Source organism: Pseudopodoces humilis, chromosome 31, assembly GCF_049639895.1.
Source record: "Pseudopodoces humilis isolate 2021_Gansu_Grassland_sample_001 chromosome 31, ASM4963989v1, whole genome shotgun sequence".
Taxonomy (NCBI): domain Eukaryota; kingdom Metazoa; phylum Chordata; class Aves; order Passeriformes; family Paridae; genus Pseudopodoces; species Pseudopodoces humilis.
Window position 1 is genome coordinate 2,610,854 of NC_142230.1, and position 24,387 is coordinate 2,635,240.

Here is a 24,387-nt window from a genome sequence, read left to right on the forward strand (position 1 = left end):
TTGGGGTGCAGGTGGAATTATTTGGGGTGCAGGTGGAATTTGGGGTGCAGGTGGAATTATTTGGGGTGCTGGTGGAATTATTTGGGGTGCAGGCGGAATTTGGGGTGCTGGTGGAATTATTATTTGGGGTGCTGGTGGAATTTGGGGTGCAGGTGGAATTATTTGGGGTGCTGGTGGAATTATTTGGGGTGCAGGTGGAATTTGGGGTGCAGGTGGAATTATTTGGGGTGCTGGTGGAATTTGGGGTGCTGGTGGCTCACAGAGGTTGGGGTGGGTGCCAGGCATGGGGGGGAATTGGGGTGTGGGTGCCTGGACCAGCTTTGGGGTGCCTGGGGGGGTGTGAGGGTGCAGGTTCCTGCAGCAGTTTTGGGGTGTCTGTAGCAGTTTTGGGGTTCCTGCAGCAGTTTTGGGGTTCCTGCAGCAGTTTTGGGGTGAGGCTCCTGCAGCAGTTTTGGGGTTCCTGGTGCAGTTTGGGGTTCCTGGTGCAGTTTTGGGGTTCCTGTAACAGTTTGGGGTGCGGTTCCTGCAGCAGTTTTGGGGTTCCTGCAGCAGTTTTGGGGTGTCTGTAACAGTTTTGGGGTTCCTGGTGCAGTTTTGGGGTGTCTGTAACAGTTTTGGGGTTCCTGGTGCAGTTTTGGGGTGTCTGTAACAGTTTGGGGTGCGGCTCCTGCAGCAGTTTTGGGGTTCCTGGTGCAGTTTTGGGGTTCCTGCAGCAGTTTTGGGGTGTCTGTAACAGTTTTGGGGTTCCTGGTGCAGTTTTGGGGTGTCTGTAACAGTTTTGGGGTTCCTGGTGCAGTTTTGGGGTGTCTGTAACAGTTTGGGGTGCGGCTCCTGCAGCAGTTTTGGGGTTCCTGCAGCAGTTTTGGGGTGTCTGTAACAGTTTTGGGGTTCCTGGTGCAGTTTGGGGTTCCTGGTGCAGTTTTGGGGTGTCTGTAACAGTTTTGGGGTGCGGCTCCTGCAGCAGTTTTGGGGTTCCTGCAGCAGTTTTGGGGTGCGGCTCCTGCAGCAGTTTTGGGGTGTATTTCCTGGAAGCCGCCTGGCCCTGCCGATAACCCCGAGCTTTCCATTTCCGTCCCCGCCGGGGCTTTTCGCAGAAGCCGCCGCCGCTTCCCCGAACCGGGGCCGTAAATAAAGAGCGGAGGGGGGAGAGGAGGGGGGCGAGATTAAAGATTAAAAAACAGCAGCTGGGGAAAGGGGGGTGCCGCAGGCTGGGACACTTTTGGGGTCCCCCCAATTGCTCCGGGGCTCTGGCTGGGTTTTGGGGTGCGGGAAATGTTGGGGAAGCAGCTGGGCTGAGCCCCACCCCGAAAACTCATGCAAATACAAAAATCCCCCAGTTGGCCAAAATCCCCGAATCGGTGCCGGTTCCTGCCCCCGGTTCGTGCCCCCGGTTCGTGCCCCCGGTTCCTGCCCCCGGTTCCTGCCCCCCGGTCGTGCCCCCGGTCCATGCCCCCGTTTCTTGCCCCGGGTTCTTGCCCCCGGTCCCTGCCTCCGGTTCCTGCCCCCGGTTCGTGCCCCCGGTTCGTGCCCCCGGTTCCTGCCCCCGGTTCGTGCCCCCGGTTCGTGCCCCCGGTTCCTGCCCCCGGTTCGTGCCCCCGGTTCGTGCCCCCGGTTCCTGCCCCCGGTGCCTCCCCGGCTCTCTCCGGCTGTGGATTTTGGGGGGCTCCGAGAGCTTTGGGGGGGCTGAGGTTTCCCTTTGGGGCGGTCACTGCTCTCTTCCCCCATCTATGGGGCGGGGGGGGAGATCCTGGGGGTGCAGAGATGGTTTTGGGGGGCAGAGGGGCTGCCTGGAGCAGCATTAACCCCTCCCCTGCCAGGGGAATGGCCCCGGGGGTTTGGGGGTGCCGAACCCCCCCGGCTCCCCGGGATTGTCCGTGCGGGGGGAGGAGCCGGGGGCGGGTGACTCATTTGGGCTGAAATCACAAATATTCGGGGCATTTGGAGCTGGGTTTCGAGGGTGGGCGGGTGTGGCTGCACTCCTGTCTTGAGCCTGTCAAACCTCGGCCCCCTCCCCACAGCCCTGCCCGGGCCCCTTTAACAGGAGCTCCGTGGTACCCCCAAACCCCCGAGCCTGGCCACGGTCACTGGGCTGCTCCTGGGAGGCTGCACCCCTTCCTCATCCTCATCCTCATCCTCATCCTCATCCTCATCCTCATCCTCATCCTCATCCTCATCCTCACCCTCATCCTCATCCTCATCCTCATCCTCATCCTCATCCTCATCCTCACCCTCATCCTCATCCTCATCCTCATCCTCATCCTCATCCTCATCCTCATCCTCATCCTCATCCTCATCCTCACCCTCATCCTTATCCTCACCCTCCTTTTCTCCTCTTCCTTCTCTTCCTCCTCCTCCTCCTCCTCCTCCTCATCCTCATCCTCCTTTTCTCCTTCTCTTCATCCTCATCCTCGCCCTCCTTTTCTCCTCCTCTTCCTCCTCCTCATCCTCCTTTTCTCCTTCTCTTCCTCCTCTTCCTCCACCTCCTCCTCATCCTCCTCACCCTCCTTTTTCCTCCTTCTCCTTTTCTCCTTCTCTTCCTCCTCCTCCTCCTCTCCCAGCCCCCCCCGGCCTGAGGGTTGTGGGGGGCACAGGAGGTGTTGAGTGGATGCGGTTTGGGGGATTTGGGGGGGTTTAGGGGGGATTTGGGGAGGTTTGGGGTGGTTTAGGGTGGATTTTGGGGTTATGGGGGGCACAGGAGGTGTTGAGTGGATGCGGTTTGGGGGGATTTGGGGGGATTTGGGGGGGATTTGGGGGGTTTTGGGGTGGTTTTGGGGTTATGGGGGCACAGGAGGTGTTGAGTGGATGCGGTTTGGGGGGATTGGGGGGGTTTAGGGGGGATTTGGGGTTATGGGGGCACAGGAGGTGTTGAGTGGATGCGGTTTGGGGGATTTAGGGGGGATTTGGGGAGGTTTGGGGGGGTTTAGGGGGGATTTGGGGTTATGGGGGCACAGGAGGTGTTGAGTGGATGCGGTTTGGGGGGATTGGGGTGGTTTTGGGGTTATGGGGGCACAGGAGGTGTTGAGTGGATGCGGTTTGGGGGGTTTAGGGGGGATTTTGGGGTTATGGGGGCACGGGAGGTGTTGAGTGGATGCGGTTTGGGGGGATTTGGGGTGGTTTTGGGGTTATGGGGGCACGGGAGGTGTCCCGGCAGACGGGTCAGGGGTCAGTGGGTGCGGGGCCGGGACCTGCCCGGGCAGGAGGCAGCGGTGACTCAGGCTGGAATGTTCTGGCAGGACACGGCGTTCCTGTCCCAGCGCCACCGCCCCGGGCACTGCCCGGAGCGCCCCGGTCAGCTCCCAGTGCTCCCAGTCAGCTCCCAGTGCTCCCAGTCAGCTCCCAGTCAGCTCCCAGTGCTCCCAGTCAGCTCCCTGTGCTCCCAGTGCTCCCAGTCAGCTCCCAGTGCTCCCAGTCAGCTCCCAGCGCTCCCAGTCAGCTCCCAGTCAGCTCCCAGTGCTCCCAGTCAGCTCCCAGCGCTCCCAGTCAGCTCCCAGTCAGCTCCCAGTGCTCCCAGTGCTCCCAGTCAGCTCCCAGCGCTCCCAGTCAGCTCCCAGTCAGCTCCCAGTGCTCCCCAGTCAGCTCCCAGTCAGCTCCCAGTCAGCTCCCAGGGCTCCCAGTCAGCTCCCAGTCAGCTCCCAGTCAGCTCCCAGTGCTCCCAGTCAGCTCCCAGTCAGCTCCCAGTCAGCTCCCAGTGCTCCCAGTCAGCTCCCAGTGCTCCCAGTCAGCTCCCAGTCAGCTCCCAGTGCTCCCAGTCAGCTCCCAGTCAGCTCCCAGTGCTCCCAGTCAGCTCCCAGTCAGCTCCCAGTGCTCCCAGTCAGCTCCCAGTGCTCCCCAGTCAGCTCCCAGTGCTCCCAGTCAGCTCCCAGTCAGCTCCCAGTGCTCCCAGTCAGCTCCCAGTGCTCCCAGTCAGCTCCCAGTCAGCTCCCAGTCAGCTCCCAGTCAGCTCCCAGTGCTCCCAGTCAGCTCCCAGTGCTCCCAGTCAGCTCCCAGTGCTCCCAGTCAGCTCCTAGTCAGCTCCCAGTGCTCCCAGTCAGCTCCCAGTGCTCCCAGTCAGCTCCCAGTGCTCCCAGTCAGCTCCCAGTCCGCTCCCAGTCAGCTCCCAGTGCTCCCAGTCAGCTCCCAGTGCTCCCAGTGCTCCCAGTCAGCTCCCAGTCAGCTCCCAGTCAGCTCCCAGTCAGCTCCCAGTGCTCCCCAGTCAGCTCCCAGTGCTCCCAGTCAGCTCCCAGTCAGCTCCCAGTCAGCTCCCAGTGCTCCCAGTCAGCTCCCAGTCAGCTCCCAGTGCTCCCAGTCAGCTCCCAGTGCTCCCAGTCAGCTCCCAGTCAGCTCCCAGTGCTCCCAGTCAGCTCCCAGTGCTCCCCAGTCAGCTCCCAGTGCTCCCAGTCAGCTCCCAGTCAGCTCCCAGTGCTCCCAGTCAGCTCCCAGTCAGCTCTCAGTGCTCCCAGTGCTCCCAGTCAGCTCCCAGTGCTCCCAGTCAGCTCCCAGTGCTCCCAGTCAGCTCCCAGTGCTCCCAGTGCTCCCAGTCAGCTCCCAGTGCTCCCAGTCAGCTCCCAGTGCTCCCAGTCAGCTCCCAGTGCTCCCAGTCAGCTCCCAGTCAGCTCCCAGTCAGCTCCCAGTGCTCCCAGTGCTCCCAGTCAGCTCCCAGTCAGCTCCCAGTCAGCTCCCAGTCAGCTCCCAGTGCTCCCAGTCAGCTCCCAGTCAGCTCCCAGTGCTCCCAGTCAGCTCCCAGTCAGCTCCCAGTGCTCCCAGTCAGCTCCCAGTCAGCTCCCAGTGCTCCCCAGTCAGCTCCCAGTGCTCCCAGTCAGCTCCCAGTGAGCTCCCAGTGCTCCCAGTCAGCTCCCAGTGAGCTCCCAGTGCTCCCCAGTGCTCCCAGTGCTCCCCAGTGCTCCTGGGGACGTGGGCTGGGGGAGGTGAATGATTTGGGATGTGTGGGGCTGGGGGCTGCAGGGATGACCCCATGGCCAGGGATGCACGGGGAGGGGTGACAGGAACACCCCACAGCCGGGCTGCTGTGGGACAGGGGACACAGGGGACACAGGGGACACAGGGGACACAGGGGACACAGGGGACACAGGGGACAAGGGGACACAGGGGACACAGGGGACACAGGGGACAAGGGGACACAGGGGACACAGGGGACAAGGGGACACAGGGGACACAGGGGACACAGGGGACACAGGGGACACAGGGGACACAGGGGACAAGGGGACACAGGGGACAAGGGGGACACAGGGGACAAGGGGACACAGGGGACACAGGGGACAAGGGGACACAGGGGACACAGGGGACACAGGGGACACAGGGGACACAGGGGACACAGGGGACAAGGGGACACAGGGGACACAGGGGACACAGGAACACCCCAAGGCCAGGCGTGGACACTCTGGGGTGATCCTGGTGATGATGAGAGGTGTGGGGCTGGCCCAGGGTCCTGCTGTCCCCAACATCCAGCCCCAAACCTCATCCCCCCAGCCGGGGATTGGCAAATCGCGGTCCTGGGGAGCGCAGGAGCCCCAGCTCAGCCGGGTTTGTTCCTTTGTGTCATCGCCACAACCACGTCAGAGCCGCTTCCTTCCCTTTCCCCCCCTGTGCCACCCCCGGGCCCGTCACGGGAACATCTCCGGGCAGGGACAGAGCCCCGGGGGTGTCCGGGGGGGATTTGGTGCCTCCTGTGCTCCTGGAGAGGGACCCGGCCCCCAGGAACCCGGCCCAGGGCAGGGGCTCCATCTCCAGCCCGGTTTAGGCCCCTTTTTTGGGGCTTATCTGGGGTTTTGCTGTGCCCGGGGAGGGCGAGGCGCGAGGTTCTTATTTCCCCAGGCAGGCTGAGGAGCCTGGAGGATGGAGCAGGAATTGTCCCTGTCCCAGGGCAGGCTCAGAGCTTCCTCCTTGGCGTGCTCGAGGAGGAGGAGGAGGAGGAAGAAGAAGGAAAGCACCTGGTGAGGGTGGGGAGTTGCTGGGCAGGTCCTGGCAGGGGATTGCTCATGGCCAAGGCCAGGATTGCTGCTCCCTGTGCCAGGGACACTGCAGGGCACCTGGAACCCACCCTGGGCAGCTCAGAAAAACATGGAAGGGCTGGAGAATTCCTGAGGGAGCTGGGAAGGGGCTGGAGAATTCCTGAGGGAGCTGGAGAATTCCTGAGGGAGCTGGGAAGGGGCTGGAGAATTCCTGAGGGAGCTGGGAAGGGGCTGGAGAATTCCTGAGGGAGCTGGGAAGGGGCTGGAGAATTCCTGAGGGAGCTGGGAAGGGGCTGGAGAATTCCTGAGGGAGCTGGGAAGGGGCTGGAGAATTCCTGAGGGAGCTGGGAAGGGGCTCAGCCTGGAGCAAAGGAGGCTCAGGGGGAATTTCTGGCTCTGCCTGCCAGGAGGGGACAGCCGGGGGAGTCAGGATTTCTCCCAGGGAACAGCGACAGGAGAACATGGAATGGCCTCGAGCTGTGCCATGGAGGTTTAAAATAGATTTTAGGAAAAATTTCTTCATGGAAAGAGCTGTCAGGCATCGGAACAGACTTCCCAGGGCAGAAGTCACAATCCTCAGGAGGATTAAAAATTGTGTGGCTGTGGCACTTGGGGACAGGGTTCAGTGGGGACACAGCTGGGGCTGTCCCTGCATCCCTGGCACTGCCCAAGGCCAGGCTGGATGAGGTTTGGAGCAGCCTGGGATGGTGGAAGGTGTCCCTGCCATGGTGGGATGGGATGGGATGGGATGGGATGGGATGGGATGGGATCCATGGGATCGATGGGATGGGGTGGGATGGGATGGGATGGGATCCATGGGATGGGATGGGATGGGATGGGATGGGATGGGATCCATGGGATGGGATGGGATGGGATGGGATGGGATGGGATGGGATGAGCTCCAAGGTCCTTTCCCCCCCAGACCGTTCCTTGATCCTGTGATTCCGCGGTTCCAGGAGCTCCTGGAGCTGGAGCAGAACCTCCTTGGGAGAGCAGATTCCACCTCCCAGACCCATCCCAGGGTTGCTCTGCAGAGCGGAGCTTCCAACCGAAGGGAAGGAATTCCCGGTTCTTTGGGCCCCGGGTGTCTCCAGGGCCTCACCCCGCGGGGGCTGCAGGAGAGCGGGACGGGCCGGGAGCGCGGACCGGGCCGGTACCGGGGACGGCTCTGGGCCGGGGGTGGGACCAGAGGCGGTACCGGGAGATCCGGTACCAGAGACGGTACCAGGGGATCCGGTACCAGAGACGGTAGCAGGGGATGCGGTACCGGAGGCGGTACCGGAGGCGGTACCAGAGGCGGTACCGGAGGCGGTACCAGGGGATGCGGTACCAGAGGCGGTACCGGAGGCGGTACCAGGGGATGCGGCACCAGAGGCGGTACCAGAGGCGGTACCGGAGGCGGCACCAGAGGCGGTACCGGAGGCGGCACCAGGGGATGCGGTACCGGAGGCGGTACCGCATGCGGTACCAGGGGATGCGGTACCGGAGGCGGTAGCAGGGGATGCGGTACCGGAGGCGGTACCGGAGGCGGTACCGGGGGTCCCGGACCGGGGCAGCCCCTCCCTCCCGCAGGGCGCTGCCGCCGCCCGGTGGCCAAAGGCCGGTACTGCACCCCGGGCTCTGCGCATGCGCAGTGGCGCCGCCGCTGCTCTCCGGTACCGGCCCCGCGGGGCTGGGGGGCCCCGGGAGCTCATCCTGCACCCCCAAAAGGAACAGCATCACCCCCAGACCCCTCATCCTGCACCCCCAAAAGGGACAGCATCACCCACAGACCCCTCATCCTGCCCCCCATGCACAGCATCACCCCCAGACCCCTCATCCTGCACCCCCAAAAGGGACAGCATCACCCCCAGACCCCTCATCCTGCACCCCCAAAAGGAACAGCATCATCCCCAGACCCCTCATCCTGCACCCCCAAAAGGGACAGCATCACCCCCAGACCCCTCACCCTGCACCCCCAAAAGGAACAGCATCACCCCCAGACCCCTCATCCTGCACCCCCAAAAGGAACAGCATCACCCCCAGACCCCTCATCCTGCACCCCCAAAAGGAACAGCATCACCCCCAGACCCCTCATCCTGCACCCCCAAAAGGAACAGCATCACCCCCAGACCCCTCATCCTGCCCCCCCAAAGGAACAGCATCACCCCCAGACCCCTCATCCTGCACCCCCAAAAGGAACAGCATCACCCCCAGACCCCTCATCCTGCACCCCATGCACAGCATCACCCCCAGACCCCTCATCCTGCACCCCCAAAAGGGACAGCATCACCCCCAGACCCCTCATCCTGCACCCCCATGCACAGCATCACCCCCAGACCCCTCATCCTGCACCCCCAAAAGGAACAGCATCACCCCCAGACCCCTCATCCTGCACCCCCCAAAGGCACAGCATCACCCCCAGACCCCTCATCCTGCACCCCCAAAAGGGACAGCATCACCCCCAGACCCCTCATCCTGCACCCCCAAAAGGAACAGCATCACCCCCAGACCCCTCATCCTGCCCCCTCCCCATGCACAGCATCACCCCCGATCATCTCCACTTGGCCAGAATCACGGAATATGAATGGGAAGGAAGCCCCAGGGTCTCCAGTTCATGTGAGACTCGCTGTGGGCTCCTGGAAGCGATGGCAGGAGGTGTTTGGGGGAAGGAAAGCGCCCGCCCCGTGTGGGTGCTGCAGCTGTTGGCTCCTGAGCAGGGCTGATAGAAGCTTGGCAAGGAGAGCAGTTTCTCATCTTCCCCACCCACGCTGGCACCGGGTGCTTTCTGTGCCCAGGAAGGTTCTGCCACCCTCTGTCACTAGCCCACCTCCAAAACTGGGTCACCTCCTCCAAAACTGGGTCACCCCTACAAAACTGGGTACAGCCAGGGTATTTTCCCACTCAAAAGGTGCCAGGACTGAAAGCTGTTGCTCATCCTCACCTGCCCTGGGCTTTCCTTCCCAGAAAAGCTGTCCCTGGTATCCCTGGAAGTGCCCAAAGTCAGGCTGGACGAGGCTTGGAGCAGCCTGGGACAGTGGGAGGTGTTCCTGCCACGGCAAGGGTGGGGCTGGATGATCCCAAACCAGTCTGGGATTCCTGTGAATCAGGAGCAGGAAAATCTGCCATGAGGGATTTACAGCTCCCTGCACACCACAGGCTCTGGGAGAAAAAGCCAGGCAGTTTCTGTGGTGGTTTTCTTTTATCACAGAATCCTCAAGACAGCTCAGCCCTGCACAGAGCAACCAGAAAGAACAGCAACACCTCCGTTCCCTGCTGAAAAATGTTATTTTTCATGGAACAGCTTCCCATGGAACCTCCCCTGGCATCCCTTCGTGCCCTCCTGTGGCTGTGGCTGCAGATAAGCAGGGGGATCCTGCTCTGACAAGGAAGTTTGGGACTTTCTGCTGGGTTTTTTTGGCTTGTTCCTCTTTCAGGACACAGACCTCACACTGTCTGCAGTTTCCTCAGCAGGGGCAGCTCCAGTCTCTGCTCCGTGACCAGGACAGGACCCAGGGAGTGGCTGGAGCTGTTTCAGGGAGGTTCAGGTTGGATATCAGGGAAAGGTTCTTTCCCCAGAGGTGCTGGCACTGCCCAGGCTCCCCAGGGAATGGTCACAGCCCCGAGGCTGCCGGAGCTCCGGGAACATTTGTGTTCCCAAGGATGCACAGGGTGGGGTTTCTGGGGTGTCTGTGCAGAGCCAGGGGTCGGACTGGGTGATCCCTGTGTGTCCCTTCCAGCTGAGATTCCATGATTTTATATGTCTGATATAGAATTTTATATTTTCTTTCAGCAGGGGCACAGCCCTGGACTCTCTGCGACCCCACAGCTCAAGGGAAGCCCCCTTCCCCTGTCCAAGCACCTCAGTCCATGGCCAGAGGCTCCCCTGGCTCCTGCCGAGCTCCAGCACCCTCCCATTCCTGCCAGGAGCTGCCCTCCTCCCCTCAGCCCCAGTACAGCATTCCCACAGGAAACTGTCTTTAGAAATCCGCTTTATTTGGTTGAAGAGAAGTCGGTGATGGAGAACTCAGAGCCCAGCACGGCCCCAGACACCTCTGAGAACCCCGAGCAGCCACAGGCCACGCTCGTGCAGGGTTCCTGACACTGGGAGATGCAGCTGGGGGATCCAGGAGCAGGAGCCTGGCTGGAGCAGCCCTCCGTGGCCCGACAGGACACACCTGAGCTTCAGCAGCTGCTGTGTCGTGGCACCGGGTGTCCCTCGTGTCCCAGGCCAGCACAGCAGGAACGTGGAGCGGGGAGGAGTCCGTGAGCCCCAGCTGGAGGAGCTGGGATTTGCTGGGATTTGCTGGGATTTGCTGGGATTTGCTCCCCAGCCCAGGCTGGAGCCCCCCAAGCATCCCTGGAAGTGGCACTGGAGCCAGTCCCTGGCCTGCAGCCAGGGCAGCAGTGGTTGTATCCCTTGGGGGGAGGAGGAGGAGGAGGAGGAGGAGGATTTCCTGACCAAACTCCCCCCATCGATTCCCTTAGCTTCACGGATCAGGAAAAATCCGGGGAAGAAGCTGAACCCCAGCGCAGGACGCGGCAGTGGGGAAGGAGCAGACGCAGGGGATCCTCGGTGTGGGGCAGCTGCCAGCGTCACCCCGCTCCCCTCGGGGCTCAGAGGGGAGGCAGAGGAGGGGCTGTGCATTCCCAGGAACGGGGAGGATCCCGGGGCTCTCCGTGGGATCCCTCAGTTGATGGGCTCGTACTCGGAGTAGCGTCTCCTCTGTGCCAGCAGCAGCAGGCAGCTCCCCAGCAGCAGCAGGGCCAGGGGTGTGCCCAGCGCCACGGCCGCGATGGAGATCACCAGAGGGGAGAAACTGTCCCTGGGGGGCTCCCCAAAACCCAGCAGCACCGACCTGTGGGGGGACACGGCACAGACCAGCACAGGGATGGGGTTTTCCCTCAGAGGGTCAGGCTGAGACACACACAGGGCAAGACGAGGATCCTCAGGGAACTGCAAAGCCTTTGCTACAGGACTGCAGGGGAACTGAGGACTTGGGAATGGAGACTGTTACTAAACAGGGAAACCCTCTGACCTGCCAGTCCCAAAAACTGCACAGTGTCAGTGACCAGGAACATCCCCTCAGACCCCTCTGCACAGTGTCAGTGACCAGGAACATCCCCTCAGACCCCTCACACCCCTCTGCACATCATTAATGACCAGGATTGTCCCCTCACACCCCTCTGCACAGTGTCAGTGACCAGGATTGTCCCCTCAGACCCCTCAGCACAGCATTAATGACCAGGATTGTCCCCTCACACCCCTCTGCACAGTGTCAGTGACCAGGATTGTCCCCTCAGACCCCTCAGCACAGCATTAATGACCAGGATTGTCCCCTCACACCCCTCTGCACAGTGTCAGTGACCAGGATTGTCCCCTCACACCCCTCTGCACAGTGTCAGTGACCAGGATTGTCCCCTCAGACCCCTCAGCACAGTGTCAGTGACCAGGATTGTCCCCTCAGACCCCTCAGCACAGCATTAATGACCAGGATTGTCCCCTCACACCCCTCTGCACAGTGTCAGTGACCAGGATTGTCCCCTCAGACCCCTCTGCACAGTGTCAGTGACCAGGATTGTCCCCTCAGACCCCTCAGCACAGTGTCAGTGACCAGGATTGTCCCCTCAGACCCCTCAGCACAGCATTAATGACCAGGATTGTCCCCTCACACCCCTCTGCACAGTGTCAGTGACCAGGATTGTCCCCTCAGACCCCTCAGCACAGTGTCAGTGACCAGGATTGTCCCCTCAGACCCCTCTGCACAGCATTAATGACCAGGATTGTCCCCTCACACCCCTCTGCACAGCATTAATGACCAGCAGCATCCCCTCAGACCCCTGGCACCCCACTCACCAGCTGAGGTATCGCCTCTCCTGATACACCTCTCCCTCCTCTCCCCCAAAGGACACATTGAGGGCGCTGATGGTGCAGCTGCTGCCCAAACTGTCCCCAAAGTAGGCCTGGACGATGCTGGACACGGGCAGGCTCCAGTTGGCCGCCCGCAGCCCCTGAGCCCGGCACCGGATCCCGTCCTCGCGCCGGGGGCTGCGGGAGCCGTAGGCCGTCGCCTTCCACTGCAGGAAGCCGAGCGTGGAGCTGCCGTTGTGGGGCTCAGCAAGCAGGGACAGCACCTGGGGAGGGACAGGGTGAGGGCAAGGTGTAAGAGACGGTCCGAAGATTCCCTCATCTGTCTCACAACCGTCTCAAGGACAGAGACTGAGACCCGGAATATCACAATGGTTTGGGGGTTTGGGCCTAGCTGAGATGGATGTTTGCTAAGTGATTGTTTGCAGGTGGTTGCACTGTACACTGCCCTCATTCCTGCTGGTGAGCAGAGGTTTGTGCGTGGTACCCTGTGCAATGGGTTTTCCACGACACCTTGTCCTCATTCCTGCTGATGAGCAAAGATTTGCACGACATGGATCGCTCTGTACCCTACACCTGCTCCCCACGCAATGGAATTCATCACAATGATCATCAATCTCATCTGGTTTTGGCCCTGCACCCCTCGCTTTGCAAAAGGCTATAAAATTATACCCCAAACTGACCTTCCTTTGAGATCTCCCCTACGGACAGCAGACTCTGCGTCGCTGGACGGCTGAGTGGACTTTGATGTTGGTAGCTATAATCCCCTTACTCTCTTTTCTTTATGCTTTGCTTTCTCTTTTCTTTCCCTCTATCGCATATTAGTGCTGATGAGCACTCAATAAAGTGTGTTTTGCTGTTTGAGTCCTTGGTTTGCTGATAATCTTTTGTACTCTAAGACCGACTAAAAGAACCACATCACGAATCCCACCTTGCGGACACAAGGACAGCAGGGTCACCCCCAGCCCGGGGCCAGCCCTCGCTTGTTGGGAAGGTAGAATTAGAAAGAAATTATAAATATGACTCTGTAGCCAGAAAGGCTAAAGAAGAAATACAAATGAATGCATGGTTTGAATAATTCAAAGCAACCAGGCTGGTATGCCAGAACACGTTCTTTCCCCCAATAAAACCAAGCTGAGACCCCTCTACCCAGCCTTATAAGGAAAGGTCTGAAGGACCCTGAGGTAACTAAAAATATGCAAAAACAGCGATTTCTATAGGTCACACACAAATGTTACTGTATTAGTATACTTAGAAAGATTGGTTAGTAAAGGAACAGACTATTCAATGTATAGGTTATATAAGTGGTTGTATAGGAGGGCTCGGCCTCTTTTTTCCCAGCTCTCTCACTTCTGTTCTGTTTTCTCTTTCTTAAGTCTTGAGCTCATGTATTCATATTTTACCCCTTTTGTATTGTTCTCTCCGAGCCTGCTTTGAGCTCTATCTGCTGGCTCAGAGCAGGCTCTCTCACTCTCCCACGCCCTGAAATAAACTTCCAACACGTAATAAACTCAATTATAGAGGTCTCTGCCGCGTCTCGGACCGTCCACCCCAGGAAGCGTCTCCTCCACTCGCTCACCTCGAAGATGGTGGGGGTGTACTCGTCGTCGATGGATCTCTCGGATCGCAGCCTCCGCACCGCTCCCTCCTCCTCCACCGTGGCCACCTCCAGCGCGAAGCGGGAGCTGTTTCCCCGTGGGGCCACCCCAGCCAGGATGAATTCCAGCTGGGAGCTGTCTGCCGTGTGCAGGAGGCTGGGCAGGCGTCCCTCGCGGCCCCCGGCCTCGTAGGCTGTCACCTGTGAGGGGACGCGGGTCAGAGGTGAGGCATTCCCTCTCCAGGAATCGTCTGGACAGGACATTCCCGGTGTTCTGTCCCCTGGATGTACCCGGAATGCCAGGCTGCCGTTGGAGAAGCCGCCGCCGGGGTCGGTGGCCGGGACCCCGCTGAGCTCGGCCGTCAGCGCGGTGCGGTTCAGGGTGTGGTTGAGGCTGTCCCAGGAGAACTCAGACAGGTCATAGGTGGGGTAGAAGAGCTCTCCCGAAGGTTTGGCCTCCCTGAACTCGAACAGCTGCAGGGAAGGAAGGGGAGAGGGGCTGGGAGCACTGGCAGGACGGGAGCTGGTGCCGTGATCCAGGGAACAGGGCAGAGCTGCCTCAGGCTGGAGACAGACACTTCCCTGGATGGGAATGGTGGGGATTTCCCTGGAGCTGGGAAGCTGCCCAGGGACCCTCAGCACCGCCAGCTCTCCCAGAGCAGCCCCTGGCCAGCAGTACCTTGGTGAAAACCACGGCCGTGGAATAGACCACGCTGTCGGGAGGGTCGATCCAGATGGCTCCAGCAGGACTGGGGGAGAGCAGCTGGGTCCAGTTGACCCTCAGGGCACTGCTGGGGCTCTGGGTGGCCACCAGGAGCACGGCTGGGGCCCCGATGCTGCTCCACACGTAGTGCAGGCTGTCCCCCGGCCCCGCCGCCCGCACGTGCAGCAGGTTCACGGAGGAGCCGTTCCAGCCGGGGTTGTACTGCATGGAAACCTGTGGGGACAGGGCTGGGGTGGCTCTGAGCCCTGCAGGACAATCCCAGAGTCCTGAGGGTGGCTCTGAGCCCTGCAGGACAATCCCAGAGTCCTGAGGGTGGCTCTGAGCCCTGCAGGACAATCCCAGAGTCCTGAGGGTGGCTCTGAGCCCTGCAGGACAATCCCAGAGTCCTGGGGTTGGGACATCGGAGCCACCTCGGCTCCCGTGACTCTGCAGCCCCGGTGTTGCTCAACACGCTCGGTCAGCATTTCACAGCCGGACGTTTGGGAACAGCTTTGAGCTGCTTCTCATCCCTCAGCCCTTCCCTTCCCTTCCCTCAGCCCTTCCCTTCCCATCCTACAGCCCTTCCCTTCCCTTCCCTCAGCCCTTCCCTTCCCTTCCCTCAGACCTTCCCTTCCCATCCCACAGCCCTTCCCTTCCCTCAGCCCTTCCCATCCCACAGCCCCTTCCCTTCCCTCAGCCCTTCCCTTCCCTCAACCCTTCCCATCCCACAGCCCTTCCCATCCCTCAGCCCTTCCCTTCCCTCAGCCCTTCCCATCCCACAGCCCTTCCCATCCCTCAGCCCTTCCCATCCCACAGCCCTTCCCATCCCACAGCCCCTTCCCATCCCTCAGCCCTTCCCTGCCTATGGCCATGCTGGTCCCACTGGTTTATGACCAAGGGGACACAAGGGACAGACACGGGTGGCCCTGGGACATGTCACAGCAGGACAGGGGTTGGCAGGGCAGGGCTCAGCCCGGTCCCCGTGTCAGGACAGAGGGAGGGGTGGCTTCAGCTCCAGCCCCCCGTGGATGTTCCCGGTGCCCCGGGGAGCCTCTGCTCCCCCCCAGACCCCGCAAAGCCGGGCCCAGCAGGACCGGGCGGATCTCGGGGGGGTCCAGCCCAGCCCCTGCTCCACAAAGGCACAAACTGAACCAAAAGTCTCCCTTCAACACGAGCAAGAACTTCTTTAGGTTGAGGGTGGCAGAGCCCTGGAGTGTCCCGCTCTGGGGACATCCCAAACCCACCCGGCTGTCCCTGTGTCACCCGCTCGGGGTGACCCCGGCTCCAAGCCGGCTGTCCCGGGATTCTGAGATTCCCGGGAGGAGCGGGAGGGGCCTCGGGGGGTCTCAGGCACCACCAAGGCGGCGGGAGCGGGGCGAGCACCGAGCAGAGGCCGCGGAGCCCCGCTAGCCCCGGTCCCGGTCCCCCGGTCCCCCCGGTCCCGGTTCCCGTAGCCCCGGTCCCGGTCCCCCCGGTTCCCCTAGCCCCGCTAGCCCCGGTCCCGGTCCCCCCGGTCCCCCCGGTCCCGGTCCCCCGGTCCGGCTCACCTTCCGGCCCCGCTCGGCCCCGGCCGCGGCCAGCAGCGCCGCCAGCAGCGCCAGCCCCGCACGGGCGGCCATGGCGCGACCGGGCCCGACCACGGCACCGCCCCGGGACCGCCCCGGAACCTCCCCAGAACCGCCCCGGAACCTCCCCAGAACCGCCCCGGAACCTCCCCGGGGACCGCCCCGGAACCTCCCCAGAACCGCCCCGGAACCGCCCCGGTACCGCCCCGGTACCGCCTCGGAACCGCCTCGGAACCGCCCCGGTACCGCCTCGGAACCGCCCCGGGACCGCCCCGGTACCGCCTCGGAACCGCCCCGGAACAGCCCCGGGGACCGCTCCGGTACCGTCCCAGAACTGCCCCGGTACCGGCCCGGGACCGCCCCAGAACTGCCCCGGGACTGCCCCGGTACCACCCCGGGACCGCCTCGGAACCGCCCCGGAACAGCCTCGGTTCCGTTCCGGTCCCACCCCGGAACATCCCCGGTACCCGGGGAGGGTGCGGGATGCGGACGGGGACAGGCACCGCTCCGAGTTTGCTGTTCCGTTTCCCGTCCCCGTGTGCGCTGAGCCCGCTTCGTCCCCCAGGACAGCACAGACCCCATTTCCATCCCCCAGAGCACACAGACCCCCATTTCCATCCCCCAGAGCACACAGACCCCATTTCCATCCCCCAGGGCACACAGACCCCATTTCCATCCCCCAGAGCACACAGACCCCATTTCCATCCCCCAGGGCACAGAGACCCCCATTTCCATCCCCCAGGGCACACAGACCCCATTTCCATCCCCCAGAGCACACAGCCCCCATTTCCCTCCCCCAGAGCACACAGACCCCCATTTCCATCCCCCAGGGCACACAGACCCCATTTCCATCCCCCAGAGCACACAGACCCCCATTTCCATCCCCCAGGGCACACAGACCCCATTTCCATCCCCCAGGGGCACAGACCCCCCATTTCCATCCCCCAGAGCACACAGACCCCATTTCCATCCCCCAGGGCACAGAGACCCCATTTCCATCCCCCAGGACAGCACAGACCCCATTTCCATCCCCCAGAGCACACAGACCCCCATTTCCATCCCCCAGAGCACACAGACCCCATTTCCATCCCCCAGAGCACACAGACCCCATTTCCATCCCCCAGGGGCACAGACCCCATTTCCATCCCCCAGAGCACAGAGACCCCCATTTCCATCCCCCAGGGCACAGAGACCCCCATTTCCATCCCCCAGGGGCACAGACCCCCCATTTCCATCCCCCAGAGCACACAGACCCCCCCATTTCCATCCCCCAGAGCACACAGACCCCATTTCCATCCCCCAGAGCACAGAGACCCCCATTTCCATCCCCCAGAGCACACAGACCCCATTTCCATCCCCCAGAGCACAAAGACCCCATTTCCATCCCCCAGAGCACACAGACCCCATTTCCATCCCCCAGAGCACACAGACCCCATTTCCATCCCCCAGAAGGGCAGTGGAGACCCCTTTCCATCATCCCATACAGGGAAAACCCCCTCCTCCATTCCCCAAGCTCCAGAGACTCCCCCACCTTCACTCCCCATACTTTGGAGACCCCCAAATCCAAGAGAGACCCCCCAGGACACCAAAGCCCCCCACCCTTCCCATGTTTTTGCTGCTCCAGGGCAGGTGCAGCCCCATCCTCGGCCTCCCTGGAGCTCCTGGTGTTGGCACCGAGCCCCCAGCACAGGCATTAAATGAACAATCAGCCAGAAATGGTGAATTTATTTCGAGATAAACCTGAACCCCAAACCCTGGGAGCTCCTGCAGGCACCACATCCGTGCTGACTTTGGGAAGCCTTGAGGGGAGAGAGCAGGGAGGAGGATCAGGGGTTAAAAATTCCTCAAGGATCAGGGACACAGAGCCCCAGATTGTCCCCTCATGTCACTGCCCTGGCCCTGTTTGGGGTGGGTGATGAACGAGGTGTCCAACCTGCTGGACTTTATCACCCGTGGGGCAGGAGGAACAGTCCAGAGCCCACGGGAAAGGAGATTCCAGGGGAGCATTCCAACATTTTTGTTGGTTTTAGGGATGGCATGGGAACATTCCAGAGTTTTTGTTGGTTTTAGGGATGCCAGGGGGTCATTCCAAGAGTTTTTGTTGGTTCTAGGGTTGTCAATCAAGCATTTCATAGTTTTTGTTTGGTTTGGTGTTGCCAGGGGAGCATCCAACCATTTCTGCTGGTTCTAGGGTTGCCAGGGGATCCTTCCACTGTTTTTTATCAGTTCTAGGGTTGCCAGGGGAATGTTCCACTGTTTTTTATCAGTTCTAGGGTTGCCAGGGGATCATTCCACTGTTTTTTATCAGTTCTAGGGTTGCCAGGGGATCATTCCACTGTTTTTTATCAGTTCTAGGGTTGCCATGGGATCATTCCACTGTTTTTTATCAGTTCTAGGGTTGCCATGGGATCATTCCACTGTTTCTGTTCCTTCCGGGCTTGCCAGGGAAGAATTCCACCATTTTTGGTGGTTCTAGGCTTGCCAGGTGAGCATTTTGTCAGTTCTAGGGTTGCCAATCAATCCACTCTTTCTGTTGGTTCTAGGATTGCCAGGAGAGAATTCCATTATTTTGTTGGTTCTAGGACTGCCATGAAAGCATTCCACCGTTTTCAGCGGTTCTAGGGTTACCAGGGACAATTCCCTGTATTTGTTGGTAATGTTTGGGGATCTCAGAGACAAATTCCCTGCCCCTCCAGATGGGGATTCATCCCTGGGAGCCTCAAGCTGCCTGAGGTCTGGAGGGATAAATGTAAGATTCCATGGAAGCTCCCTCTTCAGTACAGGGCACCCCAAACATCCTTTTTGTTGGGAATTTGGAATGTTCTGGGGCAGAAAGCAAAGTTTTCCTGATTCTGGTGGGGAGTGTGGGATAATTAGCAGGGAATTGCTTTTGAACTGTGTTTGCACACGTGGTCATTGCCAAAAACCCAGGTTGGGAACAACATCCTGCAGCAGTGACAGGACAGGTGGAACTCAGGTGGAACTCAGGTGTAACTCAGGTGGAACTCAGGTGGAACTCAGTGTTTGTGTCCTGCAGGGAATGAATTCCTCGATTTTCCTCACCTTCCCCAGCACATTTGGCTGATTTGTTTCCTTTCCAAATGAGAACTTCTCTTCTTGCAGGGAGAACAGGAACCCTCACACCTCCTGGGCAGCGCACCCGAGGGCGACCTGGTGAGGTAAGAGGGGAGCTGAAAGTTTGGGAAGATTATAAAACCGATGGAAGTTCTGGAAAAGCCAAAAATGAGCTCCAGGACCTTCAGCAAAAGAAAGCAAGGGAGACCAAAAGTGCAGCTGAGAGGGATTGGGAGCTCTGTGTCCTCCTCACACGGGTGAGGTGATGAACAGAGCTCGTCCCACACAAGCAGTGACAACTCTGGTGCCTGAATTTGGGGGGTCACAGGGGTCTCCTGCCCTGGCACAGCATGTCCCTGAACCTGTGGCACTCTGGGGTTCTCAGCAGGAGAACACCAAGGACCTGCTCCTGAGCCCTTCCACGCTCATCTTTAAGGGAAGAGGAGCTCCAACCCTTCCCAGAGGAGCCAAGCTGGAACGGCAGTTTTATTGCTGCCCGTCCCAAAATGCAAATGAAGATATTTCATTCTCCATTTGCTGAAGGCAGAAGTGATCTCTGCACAATCTGCCCTTTCTCCCCTCATTCCTACCAAACTTTCCTTTGGGTGTGTCCCACTTGCTGCCCACATATTTCCTCTTTTTCTCCATAATCTTCTGGCCCTTTCCCCCCGGATGTGATGGAAATGACAATTTTGCCACGATGAACACGGGGGCAGAACTTCCAGCACCAGCGGGGCCTGGTTTTCCAAACAGGCTGAGCTCCAGCATTTGCACAGACACCACAAGAAGAAAAATAAGGCCAGTGTTGGAGATGGACTGGTTTTCCACTGGAGACCAGAAATGCAGTTAATGGGAGAGCACCCTGGGATTGGCAGGTGTGCGGAGAGCATGGAGTCATGGAATGGTTTGGGTCAGGAGGGACCTTAAAACTTGTCCTGTCCCACCCCTGCCATGGCAGGGTCACCTTCCCCTACCCCAGGGTGCTCCAAGCCCTGTCCAGCCTGGCCTTGGATACTTCCAGGGATGGGGCATCCATGGAATAATCTGTGCCAGAGCCTCCCCACCCTCGCAAGGAACGATTTCTTCCCAATATCCCATCTAACCCTGCCCTCTGGCAGTTTAAAACCATTTCAGAGTACAAAGGTCCAGGTGGGGAGCACTGAGCTACCCAAATTTACCAAGGTGGACATTTAGATCAGAGATCTACACTTCTTTGGCCACACATTAAAAAAGTGACTTCATTTGTGACAGGAAACACCACCAGAAGGTCCTGACCCCTGCTGGGTCCTACTGGAGAGCACAGAACTTCCCTTAGGAGGAAGGTATCAAAAATGGGGCAGTAGTGGGGTTAAAACACCTGCTTGGAGGAGATACCAAAGGGAATGAGGGAAGGGGGAGATGATGGAGGAGAAATGCCTGCAGAAGGGAGAACAGGGATGTTACATCCATCAGCCCTGCCGGGAAAAGTCATTCCCTCCCCATGCAAACCCTCAGGGGTGTCATAAATGCAATGGATGGGGACTGGGAGGGGAAATGGCACTAAAATAAAAGAGACACCTGCCTGGAGATCATCTCTGCCGGGACTCGAACCCGGAACCTCTGGATTAGAAGTCCAGCGCGCTCGTCCATTGCGCCACAGAGACCTCACCGTGAGGGGAGCGTCGGCTCCAGAACTGAAAAATCCACAGCGCCGCAGGGTCCGGCACCCACCGGCACCTCCCCGGCACGGCAGCACCTCCAGCATCCCCTCCCTGCGCAGGGACACGGCAGGAATAATCCCAGGGATGATCCATATCTCGTCTGGCAGCGGGGATGCAGCAAAAACCTGGATGCAGGCTGGTATCCGCCTCTCTGGCAACCTTTCCGCAGCATCCCCGGCGCTCGGCTGCGGGCAGAGCTAAATCCTGGAGCAGAGTTCATCGCTGCATCTCCCTCAGCATCAGCATCACGGCGTCCTCCTCGCTGCAGAAGCCAAGGGATAAAGATGAAAGAGGATTTAGCTGAGAGCACTGACAATGGTGAGGGGAGCTCTGCTTGTCGGGGTGAAAAAAGCGCCGAGAACCTGAGGTTTGAGCAGAGAAAAGAAAGGAAAAGCAGCTACTGTGGGTTTCCTTTCAGCAAGCTGTCAATCAGGGGTTTAATGAAGAAACATTGTGCCTCTTCTGTTGGGGAAAAAAATGGAGACCATGTCAAAACAACAGGAAAGGTCCATTTACAACCACTGACCTATTAACAATTGATCCAACTCTGTCACGGAGTCCTGGCTGGGAATGGGCGCATTTGGAATCCCACAAATTTCAGGCTGCTGTTCACTCCCAAACACGCCATCATTTCCTGTGAAAGGGGAGATCTTAAGTGCAATCCAAGAAGAGGAATTCCCTGACACAGGGAGTTTTTGCCTCAAGGTCAGTGTGACCTGAAGGTCCAACCTCAGGCAGCTCATGTGGGCAGAGAACAGCCCAGAGCAGGAATAAAACAAGAGAAGATTCAACCCCATGGAACCATGGTCAGAACCTCAGAATTGAGGATAAACCCCCTCAAACACCCGGGTTTAGATGATGAAGATCACACCACCAGCACAGGACAAGCTCCTGCTGCACCCCTGCTTTCCTCAGCACCTGTCCCTCCTGCCTCAGGCTGGGCCACCTCTGTGCTCATGGCTAAAATCCCAGAGAATCAGTCCTGGGCCAAATCCCTGCCTCCCTCCTGGGCTGGAAAAGACCTGACCTCTGCCCAAACTGAGCTGTGAAGTTGTGTGGTGCTGAAGAGAAGAGGCACAGCACTGACAACCTCGGCACACCTAATGCAAACCCAAAGGATTTGGTTTTCCTTTCACTCGTGGAAGGCTTTATGGTTGTCTTGACAAGTAAAATCCAACTTGGAACGGTGGGAAAGAAGGCAGAGGTTGAACTTCTATCAGCAAAACCCTTCCTGCTGCAAAAGATAACCCAGTAAATTGATAATCCTTGAAATAAATCCCTCTGTGAACCAACTGTGATCACACTGGGACCTGGAGAAAACTCAAAGTCTAGAACACCCATCTGCAGGGTGACCAAAGGCAGTGCTTAAAAAAGTCACAGAAAAAATCTTAGACAAAGGTATAAAGCTCTAAAGGATGAGAAAAATCTCCCACAGCCTGTGACTATGTGCTCCTCCTGGGGGATGAAGACACCAGCTTTCAATATGATTTTGGGAGGCTGCACCTCAAAAGTGCCTGCTTTGAAGGCACCAGCAAGCAGAAAATCTGGAGATGATTAATTAAATAGCACAAAACTCTCAGAAGAATGACTGTGGCTTTATGGGCAGGCACATCCCTGGAATCAGAGGTTTGAAGGAAGCCTCGTTCCTCCTGCCTGGAGCTCCCCTTTGGTGCTAATTGCACCAAACCCCAGAAAGAACCAGGATTTTGAACATGTCCTGATGAAAATGCCACATTTCTGTCAGGGGAAAGTGTGGGGAGAACCAGGGGCTGCAGGGCTGTGCCAGAGGAGCAGCAGCACCGCCAGGAGAGCACCAGAGCCTCATCCTCATCCCAAGACACAGCTCTGGGGACACCTGCCAGGTGTTTCTGTACCTTCAATAACCCCGTCAGTCTCCCCTGAGGTCCCAACTGTCCCTCTGCTCCTTCCAGATGTGCCAAATTTGGGAAGCAGAGACTGGAGGGAGAGCAGCACAGGCACCACCAGGTTGTTTTTGGTGCTGGGGGAGGCCAGTGCATCCCATTCTGTGCCCCCAGCACACAGAAATGTGTCAGGAGTGAAAAAGCTGCCAACTGTCCCCCAGCTCACCTCCCAGCCACAAATCATTTCCCAGACAGCAAGAACATGAGCCACGAGCAAGGATGCAGTGGCCCAGAGTGAACCCAGAGAATTTACCACCTAATAAACAGCTGGGAAAGGCCTTTGGGAAGACAAAACTCTGAGCAATTTGATGACTGATGGAGCCTTCAGATCCACCTCACCTAAAGCTGCTCCAGGGCAGCAGCACCGGTGCTGAGAGATCCTGAAATCCTTTGCACACCGAAAGAAACAGCAACAGAAAATCCCTACCGGAGCTGAGACTGCTTTGTGGTATCCAGAGAAAGGTTTTACAGTACAGCTGTAAATACAGCCACAAGGTTTTATTGCTACAACCACCCAATTCCCCAATAAAACCTTCTCCAAGAGCCACCAAGAGCCAGAGCCACGAGGGTAAAGCTGTGTGGCTCGAGGCCAAAAATCCACTAACACACGTGTGATGGTGCAGGCTCTTCCCCAAATCCTTACAACAGCTACATTCTTATTTTTTCCTAAATTTGTAATCCTTTTTTTCTTCCTTTGCAAGCCATTTTTAGCAGCACCCACAAGCCAGGTGTCTTGCTCTTTGTTTGACCATCATATCACACTTATTTTCAAACTCTCCAGTGTCTGAGGCTTGCTTATTTTATAGGACTGGGCTCATCTAAAAATCACTTATCAGGAACTCCTGCATTTTGCTCCCCTGAAATGATCACATGAGGCACAGCCACAATTTTGGGAGGTTTTGCCATCAGTGCCGTGGGCTGGCATCGGTGGCTGTGCCAAACTTGCAGAATAAGTGGCTGTTTTCCCACCTTTTTACTACTTATCGAAGCTTTTAGTTAAAATACAGCGTGTGGACTTTTGAAAAGCGACTAAAGTGCCGCATACAAATGATTTGCTTGTGTTTTGCTGGACATCAATCCCCAGAGGGGATGTTTTTACATCCCAGGTTGAATCAAAAAGCATCAGGAATAAAAGGAGTGGAGAGAGGCTGATGTACCTGGGGAGAACACTGGATCTCAGCCACAAACTTATTATTAACTAAACTTATAAATTAAGTTATTAACTAAAATTATACACAGCCACTGACCACAGGGATGATCACAGGGATGATCACAGGGATGGTTGGGGTGGGAAGGGATCCAGGATGACCCAAGGGATGCTTTCCACTACCCCAGGTTGCTCCAAGCTGGCCCTGGACACTTCCAGGGATGTGGCAGCCATGGAATAATCTGTGCCAGGTTATTCCCAGGGAGGAATTTCTTCCCCAAAATCCCACCTGAACCTCCCCTCCTTCAGCTCAAACTTTGTCCCACACTCCGCTCCCCTTCCCAAAGTCCCTCTCCTGGGCTCTCGGAGCCCCTTTAGGCGCTGGGAATAAAATCCTTCCATCCCTGCCACCTCCTGCCCTCGCTATTCCAGCTCGCTCCAGTTTTCCTGGAAAAATTCCCCTCACTCCAGGCGATTTTCGCTTCCCCCCGGGCCTTGTCCCGCGCAGGCCGCGCCTCACCCCGAGGGCTCGCTGCTCTCTGCCGGAGCCTTCCCGGTGTTTGTTCTCCTTCCTTCCCGGTGTTTGTTCTCCTTCCTTCCCGGTGTTTGTTCTCCTTCCTTCCCGGTGTTTGTTCCCCGGTATTTCCCGGGAATCCCGGTGCTCCCCGGTGTTTGTCCCCCGTTGTTTCCCGGTGTTTGTTCCCCGGTGTTCCCCCCCCGTTGTTTCCCGGTGTTTGTTCTCGGTGTTCCCCGGTGTTCCCGGTGTTTGTTCCCGGTGTTCCCGTTGTTTCCCGGTGTTTGTTCCCCGGTGTTTGTCCCCCGTTGTTTCCCGGGGTTTGTTCCCGTTGTTTCCCGGTGTTTGTTCCCCGGTGTTCCCCGGTG

At 58.7% G+C, this 24,387-nt stretch overlaps 1 protein-coding gene, 1 long non-coding RNA gene and 1 other non-coding gene across 3 annotated transcripts in view; all 3 read right to left on the bottom strand.

Annotated features, from left to right (window-relative positions):
* Positions 1–9,902: 9,902 nt before the first annotated feature.
* GLMP (glycosylated lysosomal membrane protein) lies at positions 9,903–15,739 on the bottom strand. The gene is made up of 6 exons (XM_005532260.3): positions 15,644–15,739; positions 14,073–14,330; positions 13,685–13,867; positions 13,376–13,594; positions 11,785–12,062; positions 9,903–10,786 (listed from the first exon to the last, which is right to left on the bottom strand). The coding sequence occupies exons 1-6, from the start codon at positions 15,713–15,715 to the stop codon at positions 10,618–10,620; spliced, it is 1,179 nt and encodes a 392-aa protein (XP_005532317.1). The 5' UTR covers positions 15,716–15,739; the 3' UTR covers positions 9,903–10,617.
* Positions 15,740–17,369: 1,630 nt separating this feature from the next.
* The window catches only part of LOC106628679 (uncharacterized), a 7,248-nt gene continuing 230 nt past the window's right edge, over positions 17,370–24,387 (bottom strand). Inside the window, exons 1-4 of the long non-coding RNA XR_001332116.2 lie at positions 24,026–24,387; positions 20,963–21,070; positions 20,298–20,698; positions 17,370–18,832 (exon numbers count right to left, since the gene is read on the bottom strand). The exon at positions 24,026–24,387 is cut by the window's right edge and continues 230 nt beyond it. This is a non-coding gene — a long non-coding RNA (uncharacterized LOC106628679). The remainder of the gene's footprint in view (positions 18,833–20,297; positions 20,699–20,962; positions 21,071–24,025) is intronic.
* TRNAR-UCU (transfer RNA arginine (anticodon UCU)) lies at positions 20,306–20,379 on the bottom strand. The gene has a single exon. It is a non-coding gene; the product is annotated as a tRNA-Arg (tRNA).